Below are 24,354 nucleotides of genomic sequence, written 5' to 3'. Positions count from 1 at the left end.
CGGTCCGACAGCTAATTAGGTCCCCGCTTGATGCTAAATCCCTTTCCGCTACTGCCAACGTTGCGACTGGTTCATTGAGCGAATGAACGGGCGAGGGACCATTTTCCTTCGACGACAAAATATGTTTAACTTCTCTTAACTTCACTGTCATATACAAACAACACAGAGAAAGCGTAAATAATCCGTTTGGGGTCCTCCATGTTGCTACCGCGGTGTCACCTTGAATTCTGCCGGCCCGGAATGGCTGAACATCGCTCGCGGCTAACGCGAAGCTGACCAACTCTTCTCGTGAACTGACTGCCACAATTACTAGTTAAATTGAATTACTAACCGTCGTCGGAGGTGGGTTATGTTTTCAGCATAAACCTATGTCTCCGATTTTTTTTTTTTTTTAAATAGCCTGTTTTCTCTGTTTACGCCGGGTTTTAAAATGGGAGTAGTACTGCGGAATCTCCAAAAGGTGGTGCCTCTTCGCCGCGCCAGACTGCGCAAGGATGTTGATACACTGAGGCACATACTGGGCATCCATAAATTTGACCTGGGCATCGTTTGCGTGGATAACCACAGGATTCAGCAAATTAATAAAATTTACAGAAAGAAAAATGTGCCCACGGATGTCCTCTCATTTCCGTTCTACGAGGTAAATATGACCAACTTACATGCAAACATAGGACAGTATTGCTCTCATTGAGTATTAACTTGGCTAACGTTACATATTTTCCTCTTCCGTAAGAATAAACCAACTGGAATCTGGTGGGAGGGGGGTTACTTTATTTGACTTATTGAAACAATCGGTTGAAATGGTACTTTTTTTTTTTTTAGGACCTGAGGCCTGGTAAACTGCCTTGCCCCCTTCATAGAGATGAGCTGAACCTTGGGGACATTTTCTTGGGAGTCGAGTTTGTGATGAAGCAGTGTAAAGAGGACTCCCTGGATCTGCACGGAACCCTCGCTGTGAGTAGCTGCAGCACTGTACACCATGTTTGATGTCGTCTAACAGTTTAGTTGTGGCACCTCTTAGAAAAGCAGGAATACGTGTTTTGTTTATATATATATATATATATATACCTTGTTATTGAATTCCACCAACTGTCATGTGTTCAGATTTGCAGTGGCACTTTCTTTCATGATGCACAATACATTTAATAAATACTATTGTTTTTTTAACTGCTCCTCTTGTGCCTTAGGTTATCACTGCACACGGTATCTGTCACCTGTTGGGCTACAGACATGAGACAGAGGAAGAATGGACTGAGGTTTGTATGGGAATTCTTTTTTTGTTGCAATGTAACATTTCTCCCAAAGCTTCTCTAGCATGGTATGTAGCCATGCAGATAGTTCTGGTTTTATGTGTGTGCCCTGATGCATTTGTGACATTTCTGCCTCCCCCCAGTACAATTGAGGTGAATTGTATTTCTTTTTCCGCTCGCCCCTGAAAATTGCAATTTGCAATATTTATCTTTACCAGAACACTTTCCATGTTACTCTTGATAACCCACAGAAGACACTTTCATCTCTTTTTATGGGACGTTTTCTTTGTTAACACAAGTAGTTCCATAAAAGTGGACCATGGCCGGGCTGTGGGTCATCTAGAGCTCCTGAAAGCAATATTGCCGTCATATTATTCAAATTTAATTTCTTAAAGATGAGAGAACCAAAAAAAAAAAAAAAGATGTTTCATTGAATATGGGTGTAGGCATACATCTTAGAGGCAGATCAGAACAAACAAACAGAAAAAATGGCTTGATATCGATGGAGGTAATAAGGAAAGACGTTTTTTGTTTATTTATTTGGGTGTACTGGCCCTTTAACTGTAAAACATGTGCAAACCAGCTGGAGATGAGTCTCATTTGCCACCTCATTACTCCTGTCCATCTATGAAATGCATTCTGTTTAATCAGGTTTCATCTCTCAAGCATATAAAGCGCAACACACACGTTTAACTCTCCAACACTGCCAACATTGTTGATGATGTGTGTGATATGAATGGCTTGCGTTTATGCTGCTTGGGTGCTACCCAGATGATTTTGTTGAATTATATGCTAATTAAAATCCGAATGGTTTGTCACACTGTGAATAGATTACACCAACATTTGTTTTCAGATGCTGCAGAAGGAGAGCTACATTCTAAGTGAGTACAACAGACTCACAGGGAGACATCTGGAGCCACTGATGAAGCGATGCAGCCAGGATAGCTCACGGTGACGAGTACCTGCTCCCTTTAACTTGCACTGTGGTGCTCGATATTGTTGTTCGGTATCCTGACTGTATTCACCGCCGTGCTGCGTTCCACACAATCACAAATCTGCGGCAACTGCTTTTGAAGGACTTTAATCACCTGGCTGCAGACGTGCAGCAGTGTGAGCGTGGATATCCTTTCAAACATCAAATTAAAAAGTCTGTGCACTTTCACTGTAGTATTTTATTAAAATCTGCTTTAGGAAGAGTCGGCTGTGTATGAAGGGTAGAAAAAGAAAGCGGTTCATTTTTACTTCACAAAGACATTTGACCCTCTTTACACGGCATTTGGGACGTTCAGGAGAGCAATGTTTCAGAAATGCTGACATTAAAAGGTGAATGAATTTGTAACTTTAGCTGCTCTTATAACCAGGTGTGTACGTTCATCGTGTAACAGTGCTGTACTTCAAGGAGTCCTAATAATAATGCACACTTCCTTAAACTGGGTATCAATAATCTCAACTGGTCCATCCAGATTACTTTTTATTACCCATGTTTTACAATGCTGTATCATAGACTTTCTTCTGTTGTGAGTTAAGGAAATAATTTGAATATGTCCAGCAGACAGCATGTTCCAACACTGCACATTATCACGGTTTACTGAAATGTGATTTAATTTATTTTACAGCGGTAACAAAAGAAGCTGAACAACCAGTGTCTAGTACAGAAGTAAGCACACCGGGTAGCTACTACTAGTTGAACAGGTTAGCAGAGGTTTAAAGTGTCAAATACTGAATACTGGCCGTGAATTTAAAGGTGACCGCTAGCCTTCCTGGTGCTCTAGTATAAATTACTCATTTTCGCCATGGCAGGTTGATGGGTTAATTAACATATTAACCGTATGTTGCAATAAATAGAAAATCTGTTGGCTTTTTATAAAGGAAAAAAAAATCGTACTTGCACATTGTCGAGGATTGACGGACTTATCCAAAAGCAATAAGGTTGTACAACTTTCAAAGTAAAGCTTGTATACATATTTATAAAAGTTTTTTTGGGAGGCACAAAGTCAAAATCCCCAAAAGAATAAGGTAGGCTTTACTGAGAAAAGCTCGGTAAGAAACAGGCTTCGTTGTTAAGCTTACAGATCTTCAAATCTATAATATGGAGACAACCACACACACAAACAAGTTCATAAGTCAAGCACAAAAAACAAGTTGGGAAACATCCACACGCTCGGACAGAAAGCTCATTTGAATTGGCCGGTTTGAGCCAGAACATAAATATTGCACCAAAATGTACCCGCTAAATACAACACCCCTCTAACTCTAGAATAGCTTATACTCCAACATAGAATATATCTTTATTTAGTTTATATGGGAAATAAAGGGTCTGCAAAACGTACAATCCATGAAGCACCAGTAGCATCTGGTGCTCGCTAGTTGCATTTTAAGTGAAAGCCAGAGTGAACGGCTTTAGAGTTAGAAGAAGTGTATCGAGAGACAAACGAAGAAAGGAAACTTTACAAAACTGTTTGATAAAAATCATAGCAAAGTAAAACTCCAGCCCCCAAAAACATGGAGGCAAAATTTGATCCACTGAACATTTTTAACTGCATTTTCTGGTTTCTTAAAGAGTCTTGACAGTTTAGTACCCGCGTTGGCATTCACGGGTGCTATGTTAGCAGGGCGTTGAGCGTTCTTTGTAGAGGAGAAGAAGTGCCTGAAGACGACCGTAAAAGGACGGCAATCAGTAGTACTCGAGTTTGTTCAGAGGAGCGCTCCCACTACTGTGGTTCAGAGGGGCTGCAGGACGTTCCTTCCCGCCTCTGGAGTGGTGTTGACTCCGGATCGCTCCATTTCAGACAGCTGCTCAAACACATCCCTGAGGACACACAAGATACAAAAAAAAAAAAAACTTGTCAGGGCAAACACACACACACACACACAGCCAACTCGTGTAACGCCCACCGGCTTCATTGTGGGACACTCACTTTTGCATGTAGAAGAAGATGTATCCACTGCGGTCCCGGTCTCGCTGTACGGCAGCTTCCTGTGTGCGCGACACGTCCAGGTCGTTGTAGGTCAGCCACGACTGCTTCTTCATGTCGTACACGTCACTGATGTAGTGGCCTGTGGTGTGAAATAAAGAGCATTTGTGGCAGATGGAGGTTAGGACGCACCAATCTGACCTTTTCAGGCCCAATACAGAGTACTGATCCGAGACCAGTGTTTAATCAATAAGCTGTATGCCTCACTGTGTGGAAGTGACTGAGATCATTCGTTAATGTGTAAGGAAACATTAGTTGTTTTTTTTTAAACAAAACCTAACAAATAAATACAGTCCCTGACAAAAGTCTTGTCACTTATCCATTTTGTAGAAACAACAGCTTATAACCTGACTTTTAATTAATCCATTGGTTTTAGAAATGGCTCATATGAAAGCTAAAACCCTCCCAAATTATGTTTAATATACTAAAATAAATTTGCTTCACTGAAGAAAGATTGATCATTTAAGAAAGGTCAGATTTTGGCAAGACAAAAGTTTTGTCGCCTACAGAGAGTAATGTGAAAATTGAACAAATAATTTACTTCAAATACAAAAATATGTTGCATAACATCAGTGAATTAAGTAGTGGTGCTGTGAGATCCATATTTAATATCTTGTATGACTTCCATGAGCTTGAAGGACTGCATCCATGCAGTTCGACAATGATTCATACAATTTATTGATGAAGTCATCAGGAATAGCAAAGAAACCAGTCTGACATGCCTCCCAGAGTTCATCAAGATTCTTTGGTTTCGTCTTCCATGCTTCCTCTTTCATTCTACACCAGACATGCTCAATGATGTTCATGTCTGGTGACTGGGCTGGCCAGTCCTGGAGCACCTTGATCTTCTTCGCCTTGAGGAACTTTGATGTAGAGATGGAAGTATGCGATGGAGCACCATCCTGCTGCAAAATTTGACCCCTTTTATGGTTGGGAATGTAAGAGGTAGCTAATACTTCTTGATATTTTAGGCTATTGATATTGCCTTCCACCCTGCAAATCTCTCGCACACCCCCATACTGGATGTAACCCCAGACCATGATTTTTCCGCCACCAAACTTAACTGTTTTCTGGGTGAATCTCGGATCCATGCGGGCTCCAGTAGGTCTCCTGCAATATTTGCGGCGGCTGTGATGTAATTCAACCGAAGATTCATCTGAGAAATCCACCTTCTGCCACTTTTCCAGCGTCCATCCTTTTAGCAGGCTGTGGGCCTTGGCAAATGCCACACGTTTTTTTAATTGCCTTTTGTTTAGTGCTGGTTTCTGGGCACTGATTCGACCATGGAGGCCATTTTGAGACAGAATTCTACAAACTGTCCTGGTTGACACGGGGACTTGAGGTGACCAGGCCTGGTGGAGCTCTGCTGCAGTGGAAAAGGGGCTGGCCTTGGATTTTCGAGCCAACAAACGGTCCTCCCGAGCAGTTGTCTTGCGGGGTCTGCCGGACCTGGGCTCGTCAAAAACATCTCCAGTCTCTTCAAATCTTTTTCTTATTCTTTGTACTTGACGCTGAGACACATTGAAGGTGTCAGCCACCTCAGCAGTGGATCTGGTCTTCAGCCTCTTGATAATCAACGCTTTGGTCTCAGGGTGAATCTTAGGCATGTTGTCAGAGGTCAAGTTGCAGTTGATGTGAAGGTCTGGTGTGCTGGGGTTCTTTTTATACACACCCACTAATTGATTGATCAATTATTGATCACAGGTGAGGCTGTAATCTAGGATTGGGTGCATCATATGACAAGGCGACAAGACTTTTGTCTTTGCAAAAACTGACTCAGTGGGCTTTACCAAGCTGTGAACGTTAGAATGCTTTTCAGCAGTTTCGTTTGGCACCAAAACATTATTTCAAAAGCTGTTGGGATTGAAATTAGCCATTTCTTGTAAAAAAAAAAAGATGATTCCAAATATATTTGAGGGGCACTTAAGGTCAATTTGTACCCAAGCGACAAGACTTTTGTCAGGGACTGTACATCGATATCTCTGTATAGAATGTTATTTATTAAAGTAATGGTGCATCGGCCTGTTGTCTCCTATGTCAGGGAGTATTGGTGCATCTCTCGGCCGCAGCAGACAAACACTTGAGTGCTCACCAGAGGAGGAGCTGCTCCCGATGTGACTGACGACACTGATGAGTCTGAAGGAGTTGGCCACGTCTCCGCTCTGTGGATCACAACATTCATAATCAGGTTACTGTGAATCAAAACGGCTCAGTGTTTCCCATCTATACTGTGTATTATGAATACAGCTCGAAAAGTTAGCTACTTATGATAGACCAATGATAGGGCAGACGTTGGTACCTCAGCATTCCTCTTCAGGTTCTCAGCCTCTGCTTCAGTGTACTCCATGTCCAGCACGTCCTCGTTGCCAGAATCATCGTCTGAGCACAAGAGCTCAGGCAGAGAGTTGTTAAATTCTGTTGTGTGAGAAGGAGATATTGATAGTGGTCAGGCATTGTCCAAGCAATGACTCAAATACTCAAATATCTGCCAGAGACTAGTACTGCCGACACCCCAACAAAACATCGATGGTCCTTGGTCTGCCGAAGATGCTCAACGACAGCCAAAAAATGTCTGCTTTCGAGTGATTATGTCGGCTCCTCAACATTCAGTCGCTCTTGGTTCATACCTTGCAAACTGAGCTCGGTGGCCCTCTTCAGATCATCATCCTCTCTCAGCTCCTGGGCCTCCTGTATGGGGTGAGGGGGAGACACGGTGTTACAATGAGATTTAGTGCGAGAAGTTTCAACATGGCTCCTTCACTCAGCTAATGCATACTGGGTGTTTAATGCCTGCTTGCTCATTAGATGATTGCCATGACATAAGCTGATCCTTAAAGTAAACAAAAGAAAGCACTTTAATGTAACACCGGTTCAGCCTGGATAGTAACAATGTAACGTTACTCGATAAGGATTTCTTACAAATGATGGTTTCCTCAAGTACCTCTAGTCGTACTTCTAGTTTGCGTATTTGACGCAGGTCATTTCATGGCATCGTGGTGCTACCATAGTATTTAGACGCAGCAGCGCCATCGCTCCGTTCCTAAAGGAAAGCCCTGCAGATGTCATGTGGTCTTACATGCTCCTGGAGGCTCTGAGCCAGAGCCTGTTGTAACTCCTGTTCCTCTCTCTCCTGATCCAGACTGTACTGCTGCACCCAGTCCAGTTCACCTTGCTGCTGCACGCTCTCTGGGGTCTGGTTCTCCTTGTTCTCATCCATGGTCAAGTCCAGGGAATCCAGCACATCTACACAAGATCGACCCGTACACAAGTCAGTTACCTACTAGTGATAGAACCTCTCTATTATACTGCGTTTCATTTTTAAAAGACGAAATTAAAACTGGACTGCCCCCTGTATAAACCCCTATTTCCCAGAATAGACTACCTGAAGGCTGTTTGCTGTCTGTTTCCAGCAGATCTGTGTGATAGGCCAGGTCATGGGCATCTGTATCCCCAAAGCCTGTGTCCGGGCTGCTGGTTGGCTCATCCTCCAGGGGGGGCGGATCCGAGAGCCCGGCCTCTTGACGACTCATCTCCAGCACGGCTGCCAGCATCTCATCGTCGTTTATGCCACCGAAGTCTGCCGAGTCTATCGCTGCTCCTCTCTGAGGACACACAGAACGGTGTCTAAACAGCGATGGACACAATGGGAGGCTGAATCATAACCGACGTGGTCCGTCAGTATATTGCTCACCTCCTCCGGTCGGTCGTCATCGTCAGGCAGACAGCTGCTGAGGCGGCACTTGCGGCTCGCGATCACCTTTCTGCTCAGCTCTTCTTCACAGTCGGAGTCCAAGAGAATAGAGGTGCAGCTGGAGTTGGACACTTTCCCTCCAATCCTTCTACACACACACACACACACACACACACACACGCACAAGGTCATAAGCTCAGTGCTTGAATTTATAAGCAAATAGTAAAATCAAGTCTGGGCACAATTTAGGATATTTTCTTACTCCTGCAATATGTGACAGTTGACACACTGTTTGTATAACTACTAATGGTTTCCTACACACAATTTATTAAGCTGCTCGAACAGAGAACAAGTTGCAGCACACTTTACTAAAGCTGTGGTCATGTGATCATTTTGGCTACGCTAATGTGTGGCTGTGGTATCATTTTGAGATGGTGTGAGCTTTCTTTTTAAATTATTTTGGATGTTCAACCTCGGCTCCAGCAATAAACTGCGTAGAAAATACAAACACTTAAGGACAAAAATGTTCCGATTGAAACCCATTAAAACCATATTTTGTGATGCCATTTGAGGACAAAATCATGCATTATATTATATATGGCTTTAAGGTCTAAAGACGTCAAAGCCACTTTTCTTAAAGGGATGCGTCATTGTTTGAACTGGCGGTACTTACCGGAGAGGTGCTGTGGAGGAGTTGACCATTTGAGATGTTTTGAGTGTTCTTGACCTTTGAGGAAAAACATGAAAAGGTTTACAAACCTTTGTTCTCATCTCTCAGCCAAATTTAATGCATCAAAGTCAAAAAAAGAAAAGAAAAAAACTTTACTTAAAACACTACTCAATCACCAAAAAGCTCAGGATGTAAATGTTTAAAGTTATTATTCATACATTTTATTTCACCGCGTTTAGGATTTCTTACATGGAGGTTTGGGAGCTCCAGCCGAGACTTAAGGGGGGTCGTGTGGACTCGGTGCAGTGGGACAGCAGGGTCAGGTATCGGGGGATCACCACCTGCTGGCCCAGCTTGCTGTTCATAGACAGCTGAGCGTTAAAGCTGTACCGCTTCAGGTGGAGGATAAGCACCCTGCGGGGAGAACACAGCCATCACACATCAGCAGTGATCGACGGATGCTTACAGGAAGTACCAGTTGTGCTGCTAATCTAACGTTTGAAATGCAGTGTGTGTGTGTGTCTGCTCAACACTGAAATATGTTCAACTGCAAGCATTTGAAACTGAATGTGACATCTTTGCATTGTGCATTGCACCCCCCAATACCTGGGCAGTTTGCTGAATTTATGCATAACAGTCGCTGATTTCCCATTGCACTTTTCACACGAGTACTCAATTTCCTCCATCTGCAACAAGAAAAAGTAACTTCTATCATGACACATTTAATAGTTATACATCTAGTTGCTCACTAAATTAATATAACAAGCTTTGAAGGTGGACAAAGAGGAATTTTCTTACCCTAAAAAAGAGATCCAGAGAATCCTGAATGGAGCGAAGCGGGAGGGTTTTCTTCCGCCGCGGGAGGTCGATGGACAAGTCGTTGAATTGCTCCCGCTTGGTAACTACCTCGCCACATCTGCAAAACACCATGAAAGCAGAAATGAACATTTCTTTTCTCCAGAGCCACTATCACTTATTGTCAAATACATTACAAAAGACACATCGCAAGGATAAACTCAGGTGATCAAGCAGGAGCTGGGCCTCTCACCCTTTGCAGGTGATGGTGTGCTGCACCTCAAACTCCATGTTGACCGCCACGGGGCAGGTGTAGATGCGCGAGGTGTCTGTCTCCTCGCCGGGCTCCGCCTTGGCTGCCGGCGACGTCGCCTCCTGGCCGTTCTCGCACGGCACAGAAGACGACGAGGACGCCGCGGCTTCGTTTGTCCAGCTCTTGTTCATTTTCTCCACGTCGTCCTTTAACTGGTCCAAACACTGGCTCAGGAACTCGTGAGCATCCTGGGAAACAACGGGACACGCACGGGACTGAATTAAGCACAATTAATGAATGTAAGAGGAGGGTTATGTACCGACGGGACGTACAAAACTGAGACAGACCTATCTACAACAACTGCTCTGAACCATTGATTCTAGAGGGACATCTTACATTCTGCATGTTTCCAGAGAAACGCTCAGCCGTGGAGGAGATGGCACTCTTCACTTTCCTTAAGAGGTCCTTTTTTGTCTCTGGACAGCCCACGTCCTTCTTCACCATAAGGTGAGCAAAACGCCTGCAGGCAGCGAAGACATCGCGCAGAATAAAATACTTTTAGTCAGGTTGTTTTTTCAAAAGGAGTCCATTAACGAACGCATGAATGAAGGAATGATTCTTGCCGAGTCTACAGAGACTAGCGTCGTACCTCAGCAATGCATTGATGGGCAACTTCTTCCACGGGATGCTCTGCCTCAGCATGTCGCTGGAGAAGGACGGCAGGCTGAAGAGGGACTGCAGGATGGCGTTCATGTAGCAAGTGTTGCCCAGGTTGGAAAATCTGGGATAATTATGAACGACAGGATTTACACAATGGATGAAAGTGAAATGATGCATTTGCCTTGAATTTCCAACACAACTTCTTCCAGGGCTTACAGAGACATGGTTTTCATGGGAGACATTTTTTGTCTCTCTCATACACATCTTTTTCTGATTTTCCTTGGTCATCCATTGGTTTCACAACATCCAAAATGAATGCAGTCCAGTCTCTCTTCACATGTGGCTGATTCTTACCCTTGCAGCGGGGGCTGAGGCTGGGCCAGAGTGGAGGGCCGCTGCTTGTTCCAGCCACTGTAGTCCAGAGAGGTGCGCACCTTCTTGAAGGGAGTGGAGTGATTGGGCAGCATGAGGCTTCTCTTGGCTGTAGTGGTGTGAGCTGTGCTGGATGGCCTGGGGTGGGGGGGTGGGGGGGGATTAGACAGATGTGAATCTCTGGCCCCACAATGATTGGATGCTTCAACTTGACAATTACGTTCAAGTACAACTAACATTTCTCAATTAAATTTTGAGAACAACGCTAGCTTGTACATTTTAGCTGACCACGACAGAAACTCACCTGTCCAAGAAGGAGTGGCTCTGGCTGTAGTCTTTCGTCACAGAGCGGCTCCCGTAGAACGACGTCGGCTGAAGGGGAGTTGAACCCAGCGGAGCTGAGGGCGAGCGAAGCATGAAGTCAGTTTTAGGTCTGAATACACAGGTTGATGCTCTGTACATTCAAATTCTGTAAAGTTTCAAATAAAACACAAACTACAAAGACTTGTTTACTGTAACAAAGCTTTTATGTTACATTTATATTATTAATCTGACATATAACTGCTTAGTATCTTAATTGCTCAAATTTAAGGTGACTAAAAATGGCAACCATATTTTCAGTTTCGGCAACCAAAAGCTGATGCCATGTATTTGTGTGGAGCACTAATGTGTGGCGCACTGATAGGTAAATCTATCATGCAAAGACATCAGCAGCAACATATAGAAAGTGTTGCTGCTAAGTTGTGGATGTCGACGTTTACCTGAGCTCCGGTTCTCTTCTGCCTGCTTCAGCTTCTCTTTGCAGCTCAGCAGAAACTTCCTGGATGGGTCCGAAGTGGCCTTGTTGTTGCTAAGGATACAAGTACATCGATTGTTGGATGTTACCTGACTGTGGAATCTAAAACTCCATTCTGCCAATGAAAGCCATTATTCATGCAAATAAAACACTTTATAATCCTGTATATATTAACATTCTGGTATCCTTGTTTTCACCAGATACAGAGACAAAAGGTTTCTGAAGTGAGGTCATTGCATGTGTATCCACCACCCACTGGAGTTCAGTGTGGGCAGTGAGGCGTGTTGCTTTTACCTTGATGAGTCATTTTCCTTGGGGTAGTCCTCGGTCAGGTCACTTTCTGAGGTCAGGAGTCTCTTTCTCTTCTCACTCCTGGAAAAACAATGACACGGAACAATTCATGTTACAAACCTGAACCGACCAATCCTAAACTGGAAAGAAAGACAAAACCATGACAGCTAATGACAGGCGTCAAAGTTCTCCATTAAGACAACGGTCATACACAGGAAGATCGTCACAAGGAATGCCTGCCAAGGGTCTGTTATCGGTAGAAAGAACACAACACAGGCTGAGCTCCATTGTAATGATGCCAACCTTCATCGCCTCATCAAATTGATCACATGACATAATTTGCATATTGACAGCAACATGGATTTCCACCATACCTGTTCTCAGAGAGTCCGGTGCGAGTGGGAGTGGAGGCAGCTCTGCTCGGGCTGCCCAGGGGCTTTCGCGGTGTCGTGTCCTCTCTGCCTTCTGCACTCTGCCGCCTCGGCGTAGTCTGGAAGAGGTTAGGAAACTTCAGTCAAATGTCGGTGTACACGTCTCTTAATTTAAAGTTAAGAAAACGTGGCGTTTTCTTGCTCACCTGTCTCTCCCCTGAGGGATTGGTGTCATTTTTCACAGAGCGGTTCCCGAGCACACTGAAGTTTGCACTTCCATGGGATGATTTTAAAACTGCCAAGTTTAAAAAAGAACAAAGAAATCAGGACAAAGCACGTGAAATACAATACTTTATATTACTCGATGACAACACTGAAACGATACCACGGCAACTATCTAAAATGTCAGGGAGCGTAACGGAATAATAGACCACAGATCATGGAACATGAATTTTTTCTTCCTCTTAATTAAAAATATTAAAAATGTATGAATTTAAAAAAATGTACACATATTCAGATTTCTTTGCTATTTAACTTCATATTTGCAACCAGATATCACATTAAACGGAGTTTAAAAACACTTGTTTTGGTAGAACAGCGCCCCCGCATGATAAAACATGCAGATTAAGTTCTGAGAGAAGTTGACGAGGGAAAAACTTCTCAAATCAGAAAGACAGCATCGTAACTGCAGGAAGCACTGTGTTGTGTCAAAGTGGTGTTTGTGGAGACCGATTCTTCCCCTCAGTCCACTTCATGTTACTGAGAAATACGGTAAACTAATACCTAAACGTGTGCTCTTTGGTGGTTTATGAGTTTGCTGAGTTACAGGAGGTGCTTGGACAGATTCAGAAAAGATGGTGAACCTAATTGTATCAGTACATTAGGTTGTAATTAGAGCCGGTTTGTTATATTCCTTGTTATTTTTACCAGCTCAGAGCGGGACTGGGCGAACGGTTCATGACCTGCTTTGATCTTTTTGAATTAATTTGTTGATTCTATCTTTCTGGCTGACACAAGACCCGCCATTTTTTACTTTTTGACTGCTGCAAAGTTAAAACCGCCCGATCGTGATCCCAATCCAGTCCTTTCGCAAATGAAGCATACATTTAAAAAATACATACATATATAACAATTTACTAATAATTTGAATTGTGTGTTTTTGTGCTGGGGAACCACGATCAATGTATCGGCTGCTCTTGAGTTCAAGCTTTGTGACTATTTGCTGAATTTAAATAAAGAAAAGCAACGGCTTGTTTGGAGAGATTGGGGCCAGATCGGCAGAGAGAGGTTCAATGTACTGGTGTTGTTATCTTTAGACGTACCCATGTTCTTTAAGAAGAGACTGGTTATCAAAATCAAAGGCACACAGTATCACACAGTATCAGGAGTAGAAGGAGCAGGACAAACTCGCATCAGAATCAAATATAACAGGACTTAACAGTTTGATGCTTTATCTAATCTGGCAATTCTTTAATTAAGGATGTGTCAAAGTCCAACTGAAAATAAAAAACATTTAGTCATTATTTTTGCAATACTGTGTATGTGTATTTAAATGAATTGTTCATAGCTTATTAATAAGAGGAAGAAAAAGTAATGCCCCTCTTTGTCTCTGTACCAAGTCAACATGGCCATGAGAAATACAGCTAAAGCAAAGCTGTGACTAAAATAATGACTTTGTACCCGGCTCAATCACAAACCATGATAGTCAATATCACAGGCAGCGATCACTTTCCTTTGGTTTCCATCGTGCTGCGGACCATCAACAAAGCTTTGCAACTTCTTAAAATGAGCAGTGGTGTAATTACTTGGCTTTCCCAGCTTCAGCTTTTCCAGGTATTCTTTAGTCTTCTGAAGCAAACTCGGAGGAATCTTGTCGAGCACGATGACACTGCTGTCCTTCAAAGTCAGCATGATTCGGCTCACATTCTGGTTCACAGTCTTCAAGTTCTGGCTCAGCTGAGGGCAAGAAAAGAAAACTAGATTAGATGTTTCCACGAGCTCGTCTGCTTTGGGCCAGCGGATGGGTACGGGCGTATGAAGACACTCATTCTGCCGCATTCTATTTTTGTTGTTAAAAATTAACACTTCAGATATATTCTCCGGGCAAGCTCAGCTAAAAACAAAAAAACACCAAATCCAACGTCAACTTCGCGTCACCCGTCTCTCCTCAGCTGTTGTGAAATGTTAGCAGCGGCGCTCACAATATATATATATAAATATAGGACAAACACTGAATATAGTCAAATGAATTGATTAATTATTGTTTTATTTATCTATCTCGTACATTTTTCCATAAATAATTACAATTGAATACTTTAGTAGCCTATTAATGTTACACTGAAATGAATTTACTCCATGGTCTTTGAGGTGTGTTCCTTCCTAACTTAAGTTATACGTTTCATTTTTGTACATTTTACAGCATCAATGCTTCCAAACCCTTGAAATTGTATCTTAATGCTTGTTGTACAAGCGAGCCATTACTGAATATTGCAGAGTAACGTACAAGCATCAACAAACAGCTAGCATCCATATCACCGGATGTTCCTGAAGCCTCCGATATGTTTATCATAAAAGGGAGAAACACCCAAGACTGCTCTAAAGACGAGACTCAAATATTCAAGTGGTGGATCTCAAAATATCACAATGAAAAGCGTAACAAATGCTTCAGAATCCAACCAATGTTTTCACAGCGGCACCTGTTATTGAGTATCTGCAAACTGAACAATACCTGGAAGGTTTTGGAAGCTCCGCCACAGCTGAATCGTATACACAGGTTGACTTTGCTGTCCTTTTCCAGAATCTCAAAAGTGCCCTCCTTCCATCTGGTGGTGCCCATGTCCATGCTGCTCAAGCGGATCTTTACAGCGCCACCGCTGGACAGTTTGGGCACTATGGTTGACATGGCTTACTATCCAGTTGGTGCACTTTTGGAGGCTGGGACTTGTGATCAAACAAATCCTATACAAGAGGGAAATTAAATAATCAATGTCATTACAGTGTGTCATTTACAGCCCACCATCTGTGTCCAGTCTACATAGATTTAGATTATAAATGTCACGCTTTAATCACATCAGTGCCACCGATTTACCATACTTACTGCCACTGACAAGCGTATGCTAATGAGCTCAATGATAAACCATACACATTTTAAAAAAAACTCCCCAAAACACTTGTTATTCGCGATGTTTCTATTACTCAGCTGATGACAAATATAAATAACGCAATTAAGCTAAGCCGCTACGTGCAGCTGTTTACTACTGAGCGCTTGTTTAAAGTCACAACAAACTCAACCACATGCAGCATAACGTTAGCACAACAGCTAAAACACAGCACACTTTAAAATAGACTGTACACTCGCAGCAACATGTTCGACAGACATGGGTGAGCGTTTGACGAAGTGGAGGAACTCAAGCCACTTGTGTTAGCTGGCTAGCAGTTCAAGTAAGAGTCAACGTAGCCTGGTCTGCGTTAGCCGTCAAACTAACCCGATGGCCACTCTGAACCGCGGCAGCAAAGACGAGCGAAGGTGCGAAGATGCGCGACACAGTGCGACCAGCGCTCCTCACTTCTTGCTTGGTTAACGTTTTTCTGACAAGACGAACAGTCACAAAAAGAGTCAGCTAGGGTGACTAACGCTACAGCCAAGCCGAATATATGGGATGTAGATGTCGTCCCCTCATCTACAGACGCTGAATGGAGGGGAGGCCGACATTAGCAAGTCGGCTAGTATGCTAGCGGGAACTAGCTAACTGGCTAATTTGCCTGATTGTAATTTGGTGATGAAAACAGTCTCACAGTTTGATTAAATCGTCGCCGTTCTTTACCTGTCGATGATACGTGGTCGTCTTGAAACTTTTAAATCACAGTAACGTCTCCGTGGGTCCTCCGACGGCAGAAAGTTTGTTTTGCCGGCATTCACCTGCTCCCCAGTACGTATGTTGTTGACAGTGGACCCGCACACGACGCCTCGCAACACTGCGCGATGATGGCGGGAATGTGAAAATTGACAACGGAAATGATCGCCGAGAGTGCGTCCGATCCTGCTCTCGCGATATCTTGGCGATTTGTATTTAGGTTGGTTGCCTCCATTGCCAACAAAAACTACCCGCTGGATAATGTTATTTGGTCAATAGCCGTCAATCTATCGAAGCCGTTATCGATACGGAACATATTAACGTTTTGTTATGCTGATATTGATGTGAAGTTATGTTGTTTGTGATGTTGATGTTCGCGCGTAGCTACTGGATTCCGTTTGACGAGACATTTAACGCTAACGTTAGCAGCTAGCTTGGGCTAGCTGCCCGTGCTGTGTGTTGGTTTCGCCAAGTTTGTTTCATTGCAGCCACGTTAGTTTGCTGCTACACAACACTTCAGCTGATACAGTAGTTTTAACGACACCTCGGGACCACACAACGCTTCAGAGAATGCTGGCCACGGGAGCAGTGAGTATCTTAATATCAGTGTAATGTGCGCTATCAGCCGCCTTAACATACTTTTACAATCTTTTCTAACGTTATATTTTGCTTTTGATTGTAAACTATGCTGTCCAACACTGTCTGACAGTATTGGCTACATATATGGAGTATCATGTTCCAACTCTTAATTTAAGTTGTATCATTGTTTTATATCGAGGGAAATATGTAACTCCCAGGACTCCATGTTTTTTTTTTTATGGTTACACCATTTCATCAAATGGAAATATTGTAGATGTCTTCTGCACCACGTATTCGTATTTCCCCAAATTCACATTTGGTATCTTTTGAAGCTTAAAATAGCTTGTGGCATTGGACCATGTTTGGCTGCACAGCTTGCAATGGTTGGGTCTGTGACGAAATACATACTTTATCTGACATAACTAGGTGATTGCATAATAATAATTTACGTAGATCTCAGAAAACAACTGCCAATTAATTCACAGAGGTGCCAGGATGAAGCTGATATAGTTGAATATATTGATTTCAATAATGTGAATGTGTCTAGCTGTAACACGCATAAGATATGTAAAGATAAGTATTGTTATGATAAGCAAAATGACAGATAATGTCTTTTCTCACACCTTCATATTGACGGTATCCAAAGTGTAACTGCATGGCGATAATGGATGCGTTTGACTGTGTTCCCGTCCTTAAACAGGCTGTTACTAACGTCACAGCTCTGGCCCAGGTAGACCGGGAGAAGATCTACCAATGGATCAATGAGCTGTCCAGTCCGGAGACCAGAGAGAATGCCTTGCTGGAGCTGAGCAAGAAGCGCGAGTCTGTGCCAGACCTGGCCCCAATGCTCTGGCACTCCTGTGGCACGATTGCTGCCCTGTTGCAGGTATGACCCCCCCCCTAGCTGTGCTACCTAGTATACATGCGTGTTCATTATATGTGCTGTTGCGTGGCATTTTTAAAGATACGTTTAACTGATTTCTGTCGTCTTATTTCTTTCTCTTTTTATTAGGAAATAGTGAACATCTATCCATCTATAAACCCACCCACGCTTACAGCTCACCAGTCTAACAGAGTGTGCAATGCCCTGGCACTGCTGCAGTGTGTTGCCTCACACCCAGAGACACGGTAATAGGGAGTTCTTTAAATGGAAAAAATGACACTGGTTTTTGTGGCATTTACTTGTTAAATGTATTTTTTTTTATTGACACAGGAATTAGTCTCACATCCAAGAACTGGGGCTTTTAATCCCTGGTCAGTTAATTGCTTGTAATGTTAATGTAGGTACTTTACTTTTGTCTCCTTTCTCAGTAAAATCCATGTCAGTATAAAGGGACCTTGCAGCTTACCTCTGATATAAGAGTATAAGAGTCTGGTTACGTTGATTCTAAAAATGCTTTTACTTCTTTGTCCCTTCACCAGGTCGGCCTTTCTTGCTGCTCACATCCCTCTTTTCCTTTACCCCTTTCTGCACACTGTGAGCAAAACACGTCCGTTTGAGTACCTGCGACTTACCAGCCTCGGAGTTATAGGTAACGCTTCCCTCCTGCTTATGGGTTTTATTTCTTAAATGATGGTTCTTTCCATTAAAACGGTGTCGTCGTTACTCTCACCGAGCTGTGTTTCTGTGTTTACGGCAGGTGCTCTGGTCAAAACGGACGAACAAGAAGTGATTAACTTCCTCCTCACCACCGAAATCATCCCGCTGTGTCTCCGCATCATGGAATCAGGGAGTGAGCTCTCCAAGACGGTACTGAACTGTTCCAGCTGCTTTTCATACGGTCCTCTAACTGACCTGTACCCTAACTTGACTGTTGGTATGCAGTAATCAATAAAACCCTGTGTCATCTCTCCCAACCTACTGCTTTTACAACTGCTGTAGTGCTAATTTTACCGTCTTTCTTTTTTTACTCTTTTCAGTTTCAGAAACATAAATTCTTCCCTTCCTTTTGTCTGGCAGGTTGCTACTTTTATACTGCAGAAGATCTTGTTGGATGACACAGGGCTGGCCTATATATGTCAGACATATGAACGCTTCTCCCACGTGGCCATGATCCTCGTAAGTGTTTTGAGAAACATCTGAATTGTGATTGAATTCTGAGGCTCTCTGCACAGTGCAACATTGGCCCCAGCAGTCCCCATTGCGCGCACATATATATATATAATTTTTTTTTTTTTTTTGCAGGGCAAAATGGTGCTCCAGCTCTCTAAAGAACCATCAGCTCGCCTGTTGAAGCACGTCGTCCGCTGCTACCTTCGCCTCTCAGACAATCTCAGGTAGAGCAATGTTGAACCGATGCGATACACCGAATGTGCTCACCTGTTTTACTGTTGGCTCTTGATTGGCTGGTAATTTGTGTATGGTAGGTTCAAGTCCCTCATAGGGACGTCACGATATCAGATTTTCACTATAGTTTTACTACACAAATTATAGTGGCCAAAATAAATATATATTTGTGTCTTTTTGTCTCTTGTTTGGGCAAATTAATCACACTAAAAATACAAGAGAGGGTCTGTAACCATAACTGTAGATGTCAAATGATTTAACAGGCGCTGGATTATTTACACAATATTATCAAATGTTTAATATTAACATGTCGATTACTTTTTTTTTTTTACCCTTTATGACTCTGGAAACTTTGACAGGACTGAGAATATGACTGAAGAATGTAACTGTCAGTAGTTGCCACTAGGAGGAGCCATTACACAAATCCAGTGTTTAGTGACATGTCAGCCTGGGATCAGAACCTAATGTTTATACGCTAATTATTTATTAGATAATGATCTGAACAAACTAATACGAATACAATAAGTGCTGAGTGGAAGGCTCAGGGTTGTACTTCTTGAAGAGGTGAGTTTCCAGCCTGCGCCGAAAGATGGGCAGCGACTCTGCTGTCCTGATGTCAGTGGGGAGTTCATTCCACCACTGTGGGGCCAGGATTAGCTACTGTATACCATCAATTTCCGCCACAAGTCCCCACCCTAGCTCAGTGCTTTCACAGGAAACGCGGTAATATGCAGAATCAAATAGAATCTGCGTGATATGTAGATATGAAGGACTCATTCTTAGCAGCCAAAAACACAACAATCCTTAGTTTCAGGTGATTTATACACCAAAAACACAGATATTATACTTGTATTTCATTCCTGCTACTAGTTCCCCAGAAACGCTACACACTGGGCTTTTTTAAGTCCGCCAATATTTAGTATATCAACCTAATGGGTAAGATATAGCCCATTATAGCTAGTATCCCTTTAAGTAGTATTAATAATGCATGTCAGGAAATCATATCGCAGAAGAAAGGTTATACCTGAAATATAGATCTGTGATAATAAGCAGGAGAACCTCCAAAAATAGCTTCTTTTTTTTTTAATACGGTGTACCTCTCGCTTCCATTTGGAGCTATGCAACATGAGAAGTTGTCTCTTTTAGAGCCAGACTTTGACAGAGAAGTATATGGGTGGTTTTTGTGACACGTGGTATTCTTTTCCTCAGGGCCAGAGAAGCCCTGCGTCAGTGTCTGCCAGACCAGCTGAAAGACAGCACCTTCGCCCAGGTGCTGAAGGACGACACCACCACCAAGCGCTGGCTGGCACAGCTGGTGAAGAACCTGCAGGAGGGCCAAGTCACCGACGCCAGAGGCATCCCGCTGGCTCCGCAGTGATGAGGACGGAGTGTTTGCAGCCGACACAGAAGGACTCTCATCACCGTCTAGATTTTGTATTTTTGCCCAACGTGGCAGTAAGACAAAAGGGGAAGGACATAATGGAGAAAGATTTGCTTTTTGGATTACACCAGTTGTTGTATTTTTTTTCTGCCAGTATGTCACTTCCACACACGGTCACTTCTTCACAGCTGAAAATCTTTTCTTTTCTTTTTTTGAGAGCCGGACTGATCGTAGATTTTCAAAGCCGATACTAATAACTGATATTTGAGGAAAAATTAAAACCAATAATGATATATTGGCTGGTATTTGTTTATGACATTCATGTCGCAACATGAAAGATATGTCCGAGTATGACATTTTCTCTGTTTAACAAAATACCTCACTATCGAAAAAATATTGTAATAACTGAGTTACAGGAGAAAAGTACATTTAACTTGAAATGAGGGAGAAAACTAACTGCCAGATGTACGTTAAAATACAGCCTGTAAAATGTTAACTGCTGCGTTTCACCACACTGCAGTTTGGTTGTCTGGATGTCTGTCAGCATATCAGTACTGATATCTCAATGATAGGCTAGTGTCGGTTGTTAATATCAGCTCTACCAATATATCGGTCAGCTCTCGCCTTTCCCTGTTTATCACTGTAACTTTCTGTAACATTCCACTTCACAGTAGGAACTGTTATTATAATTTTTTTGCTTCTCTCATTTCAAATAAGACTTTTTAATCTTCTGACTAGTTGTGTCTCTTTTTGTTCTTCTTTGGTCTGATTACATGCAGCAGTTTAGCAAACCAGTTGATTTCTTTCTGATTAGTTCATTGTGTTAACTGGCTTTGTGTACGGCAGGCCAGCAATGATTAAAACTACTTTTAATTGATTAATTTTGCTTTAGTTTTAATTGATTAATTAATCAATTGTTGCATTAGCTCAGATGAGCTGTTATTGTCACTAGTGATGTAAATAAAGAACAGCTGTTTTTTTAAAGTTGAGGAATATTGCAGTAAAAGTTTTGAAGTACTTTGTTTTAGACTGGGTCCATCATTCTTTATCAGTCAGAAGAGAGAGCGGCACACCTGCGCTCACTGAGTGCTCACTCAGAACACTGATGAGCTTTCACCAGTACATTAACAGACACCCCCCCCCCCCCCAAAGGTTCCATTATCCTCACAATGTCTGAGATGGACAGCATCCATTGCCCGATACCCCCCCCCCCCCCCCCCTACGCTCAATCCTTCCATTTGTGAGCAAATCCGATCCCCGTAGGAGAAGCTCCTAAGTGCGTTGTGTGTGTCTCTCTGTTTACCTTTCATGAGGAAAGTATCTGAAGCCATTCCTTTCAAATGGAGTGCATTAGTACGACTGGTTGGAGGGAAAGTGACGTCTACGTTGCTATTTGTGAGTCAGACATCCACATTGTCCATATTCACCCATGATCAGAATCAGAATCTGCTTTATTGGCCATGTATGCTTACGCATACATGGAATTTGTCTCCGGTTTCCACTCCGCTCTCAATGTACAAACACCAATTTACAATAAACAAGACAATATATATATATATAAAGAATAAAAAAGGGCAGCAAAAAAGTAGAACGGATGTAGGCATAGACATTTAGCTATATACAATATAAGTATAAATATATATTCAAGAGAAAAATTGTATATACAGTATATATATACATGTGAACATAAACCTATAGACAATGGCATGAATTATAAGTGGTGGTAATAGTGCAGTATAACTTATTTATTGTTCATGAGAGTGATGGCCAGTGGAAAGAATTTCCACTGGCCATGATTTATTTGCATATTAAAACTATTATCAATGCAGTTTCACGTGCATGTTGGACCATAGAGATATGTATCAAAAGTGTAACTAAAAGATGGTCTACCAATCAAGGCTCTGCTCTGCAGGATGTGGCATACTGCCAAGATCTACAGTACAGCCCTTTATCGTCCCTGACGCAGACTGTTGCAATCTTCTGAGATCAGATTTCAGGATATTCGTTTTTTTTTTTTTTCATGCACTATAGCTATTTCTCATTGTTTTATGATTGGGCTTCTTTCCAAGAATTGTATTACTCCGTTATCAGCGCTGATACAGGAACACAAGTCCCTCTGCAGAGCATCAGCGATTACCCGGAGGATGAGGGAGAAAGAACGAGGCGAAGCAGGCTGAGGGGAGTGACCCCCACCAGATGCAGTAAAGGGGGTCTGCGGATGGCGGAGTGAGGGAGTGGCAGGAAAGGAAGGAAGGCTGTGGGGGGAGGAGGAGGAGGAGGAGGGAGGGTGTAGAGGAGGATGAGGAGGGGCGGGAGCAGAGCGTACCAGCGTGCGGCAGCAGTGACTATAGGGAATCGGGTTTCCTAGACCCGGCAGTGAGAGGGGAGGAGGCTGAGCCAGATTTGCCTTATGACACTCCCAGTCTTTTAAGGCCCTGAGCTCAGCTAACAGTCTCTGGACTCGCCGCGAGTCTGGATCCCAGCACACAGGGCAACACACATACACACACACACACACACACATCCCTGAGCATTCTCTCAGGCCGGCCATCCAGGGTCCTACCCCTCAGTATCTGAGGCCCTCTCTGGGAGAGCCGTCTCCTGAAGAGTACCCACCTCTGGAGTTCTGACTTACAATATCCCCAGAGAGATCTTCACTTTTGGTAAGTAAGGAAAATATATATATATATATTGTAGTTTGACTGACTCATTCTTTCTTTCTTCAGCTGCGGTTGCATATGGGTTTTGCTGAAGTGATGCTTTTATGTCTCATATTTCTGCCTCTGGTTCTAATTTACTGTGCACAGTCCTTCTCCTAGCCAGAGTTATATATGGATTTTTACTGGACCGACACTGCCTGTTCACGTGTGTGTGAAATTCTTCACATAATTGTGTGCAGGAAGAGGGGAAAAAAAGCAGTCATGAGTTAATATCAGGACACAGATCCCACTGTACAGAGGAAGTGGAACGTTACGATGTTGGATAAAACGGATTTAAACCTAGACTACACACTAGTACACAAGATGAAAGCATGAAGCTGTTGGTCTTCATGACTGACTTGTTTATTCTCAATGCGCCCGTTAGTCATGTACTTTGTGTGTGTGTGTGTGTGTGTGTGTGTGTGTGTGTGTGTGTTTGTGGTCAGTGACTTCCCTGAAGAAGTGGCCTTGTGTGACTCATCTCGCCTAAGGAGAGAGCGCTCCCCATCCAAAACGCATGGCCCCAAAAATAAAACAACATAATGTGACCTAATTGCAGCTCAAAAGTTTGCACGTGAAGTATGAAGGAGGGTGTGTTGAACTTTCAGCAAGTGAAATAGAATCTGAAAGAACTCGGATGGGAAATACAAACGTCTTTGACGTGGCCCTGCAGTGAAAGCACAACAAGTTTATGGAGCAAATAGCTGTGGAAAATAAGCCTCACGGCTCTTCATGGTCAGTCAGTCAGTCGGTTGTTTTTTTCAGTAGGAGTGTGATAATAAATTGTGTGTAACTGCAAAAGCATTCCTTGCATCGCATCAGTCATGTTGTGGTGAGAACTCTGGCTTCTTTTCTCCTAAACTTGCTGGGGCTGGGGAGGGGGGGGGGGGAGGGGGGGGGGGGGGGGGGGGGCTGGTACAGTGGGTTGTGAAGCACATAGAACCCAAGACTAGATCTTGTTGTTTCAGGAGACAATGAAAGGAAAGGATCGCTGTCAGACAGGAATACAGATATACAGACTTTAGAAAACCTTCCCTTTCCAGAAGTGTTTCATCCACATTTAGGAGTTTATCGGTTTTACACGATAAGCAGCAGGTCTGCTGCACATTTGTCTCATTCGGTTTGGTACTCCCTCTGTCTTCTGATGCGACACATTATGAAGGGATAAGTATATAACAGGCTGTATGATGATCAGATTGCAAAACACTCAATGTTATGATTTTGGGCTAAAAGATGACCTGACCTGTTTCACAATGGTTTTGTGTGTTTATTTAGGGTTGATTCAGTTGCTAACAAGTCTAAAAGTTAGGTAACATTTTCTGTGACGCCATGTCTGTAATGCATTTCTTTACAAACATACTTATAATGCGTTATAATCAGCTTGTGGCACAATTGGAGTTCTAAGCACTCCTAAAGATCCATAATGCTTT

General features: G+C 42.9%; 3 protein-coding genes across 4 annotated transcripts; 2 read left to right on the top strand and 1 right to left on the bottom strand.

Moving 5' to 3' along the window:
- Nucleotide 1: 1 nt before the first annotated feature.
- On the top strand, nucleotides 2-3,119 carry ybey (ybeY metalloendoribonuclease). Its single transcript, XM_076105729.1, has 4 exons — nucleotides 2-640; nucleotides 823-954; nucleotides 1,188-1,256; nucleotides 2,104-3,119. The coding sequence occupies exons 1-4, from the start codon at nucleotides 431-433 to the stop codon at nucleotides 2,203-2,205; spliced, it is 513 nt and encodes a 170-aa protein (XP_075961844.1). The 5' UTR covers nucleotides 2-430; the 3' UTR covers nucleotides 2,206-3,119.
- usp37 (ubiquitin specific peptidase 37) lies at nucleotides 2,405-16,124 on the bottom strand. The gene is made up of 24 exons (XM_076105685.1): nucleotides 15,949-16,124; nucleotides 14,853-15,082; nucleotides 13,930-14,080; nucleotides 12,331-12,419; nucleotides 12,128-12,243; nucleotides 11,757-11,834; nucleotides 11,428-11,516; nucleotides 10,971-11,064; nucleotides 10,649-10,804; nucleotides 10,284-10,415; nucleotides 10,031-10,154; nucleotides 9,635-9,882; nucleotides 9,385-9,502; nucleotides 9,193-9,272; nucleotides 8,836-9,000; nucleotides 8,590-8,643; nucleotides 7,917-8,064; nucleotides 7,608-7,827; nucleotides 7,302-7,468; nucleotides 6,853-6,913; nucleotides 6,525-6,640; nucleotides 6,318-6,387; nucleotides 4,169-4,307; nucleotides 2,405-4,059 (listed from the first exon to the last, which is right to left on the bottom strand). The coding sequence occupies exons 2-24, from the start codon at nucleotides 15,024-15,026 to the stop codon at nucleotides 3,972-3,974; spliced, it is 2,877 nt and encodes a 958-aa protein (XP_075961800.1). The 5' UTR covers nucleotides 15,027-15,082; nucleotides 15,949-16,124; the 3' UTR covers nucleotides 2,405-3,971.
- A 50-nt stretch (nucleotides 16,125-16,174) lies between these two features.
- cnot9 (CCR4-NOT transcription complex subunit 9) lies at nucleotides 16,175-20,956 on the top strand. Of its 2 annotated transcripts, none has more exons than XM_076105717.1 (8): nucleotides 16,175-16,566; nucleotides 17,288-17,443; nucleotides 17,570-17,685; nucleotides 17,980-18,089; nucleotides 18,198-18,307; nucleotides 18,518-18,616; nucleotides 18,743-18,834; nucleotides 20,054-20,956. In XM_076105717.1, the coding sequence occupies exons 1-8, from the start codon at nucleotides 16,549-16,551 to the stop codon at nucleotides 20,220-20,222; spliced, it is 870 nt and encodes a 289-aa protein (XP_075961832.1). In that variant the 5' UTR covers nucleotides 16,175-16,548; the 3' UTR covers nucleotides 20,223-20,956. The 2 variants fall into 2 exon arrangements, with proteins under 2 accessions (XP_075961832.1, XP_075961825.1); XM_076105710.1 differs by having other exon boundaries at nucleotides 16,176-16,566; nucleotides 17,258-17,443.
- Nucleotides 20,957-24,354: the final 3,398 nt, after the last annotated feature.

Source organism: Anarhichas minor, unplaced genomic scaffold, assembly GCF_050575085.1.
Source record: "Anarhichas minor isolate MPS153535 unplaced genomic scaffold, ASM5057508v1 ptg000004l, whole genome shotgun sequence".
Lineage (NCBI taxonomy): Eukaryota > Metazoa > Chordata > Actinopteri > Perciformes > Anarhichadidae > Anarhichas > Anarhichas minor.
This window is presented reverse-complemented; position numbering and strand designations above follow the sequence as displayed.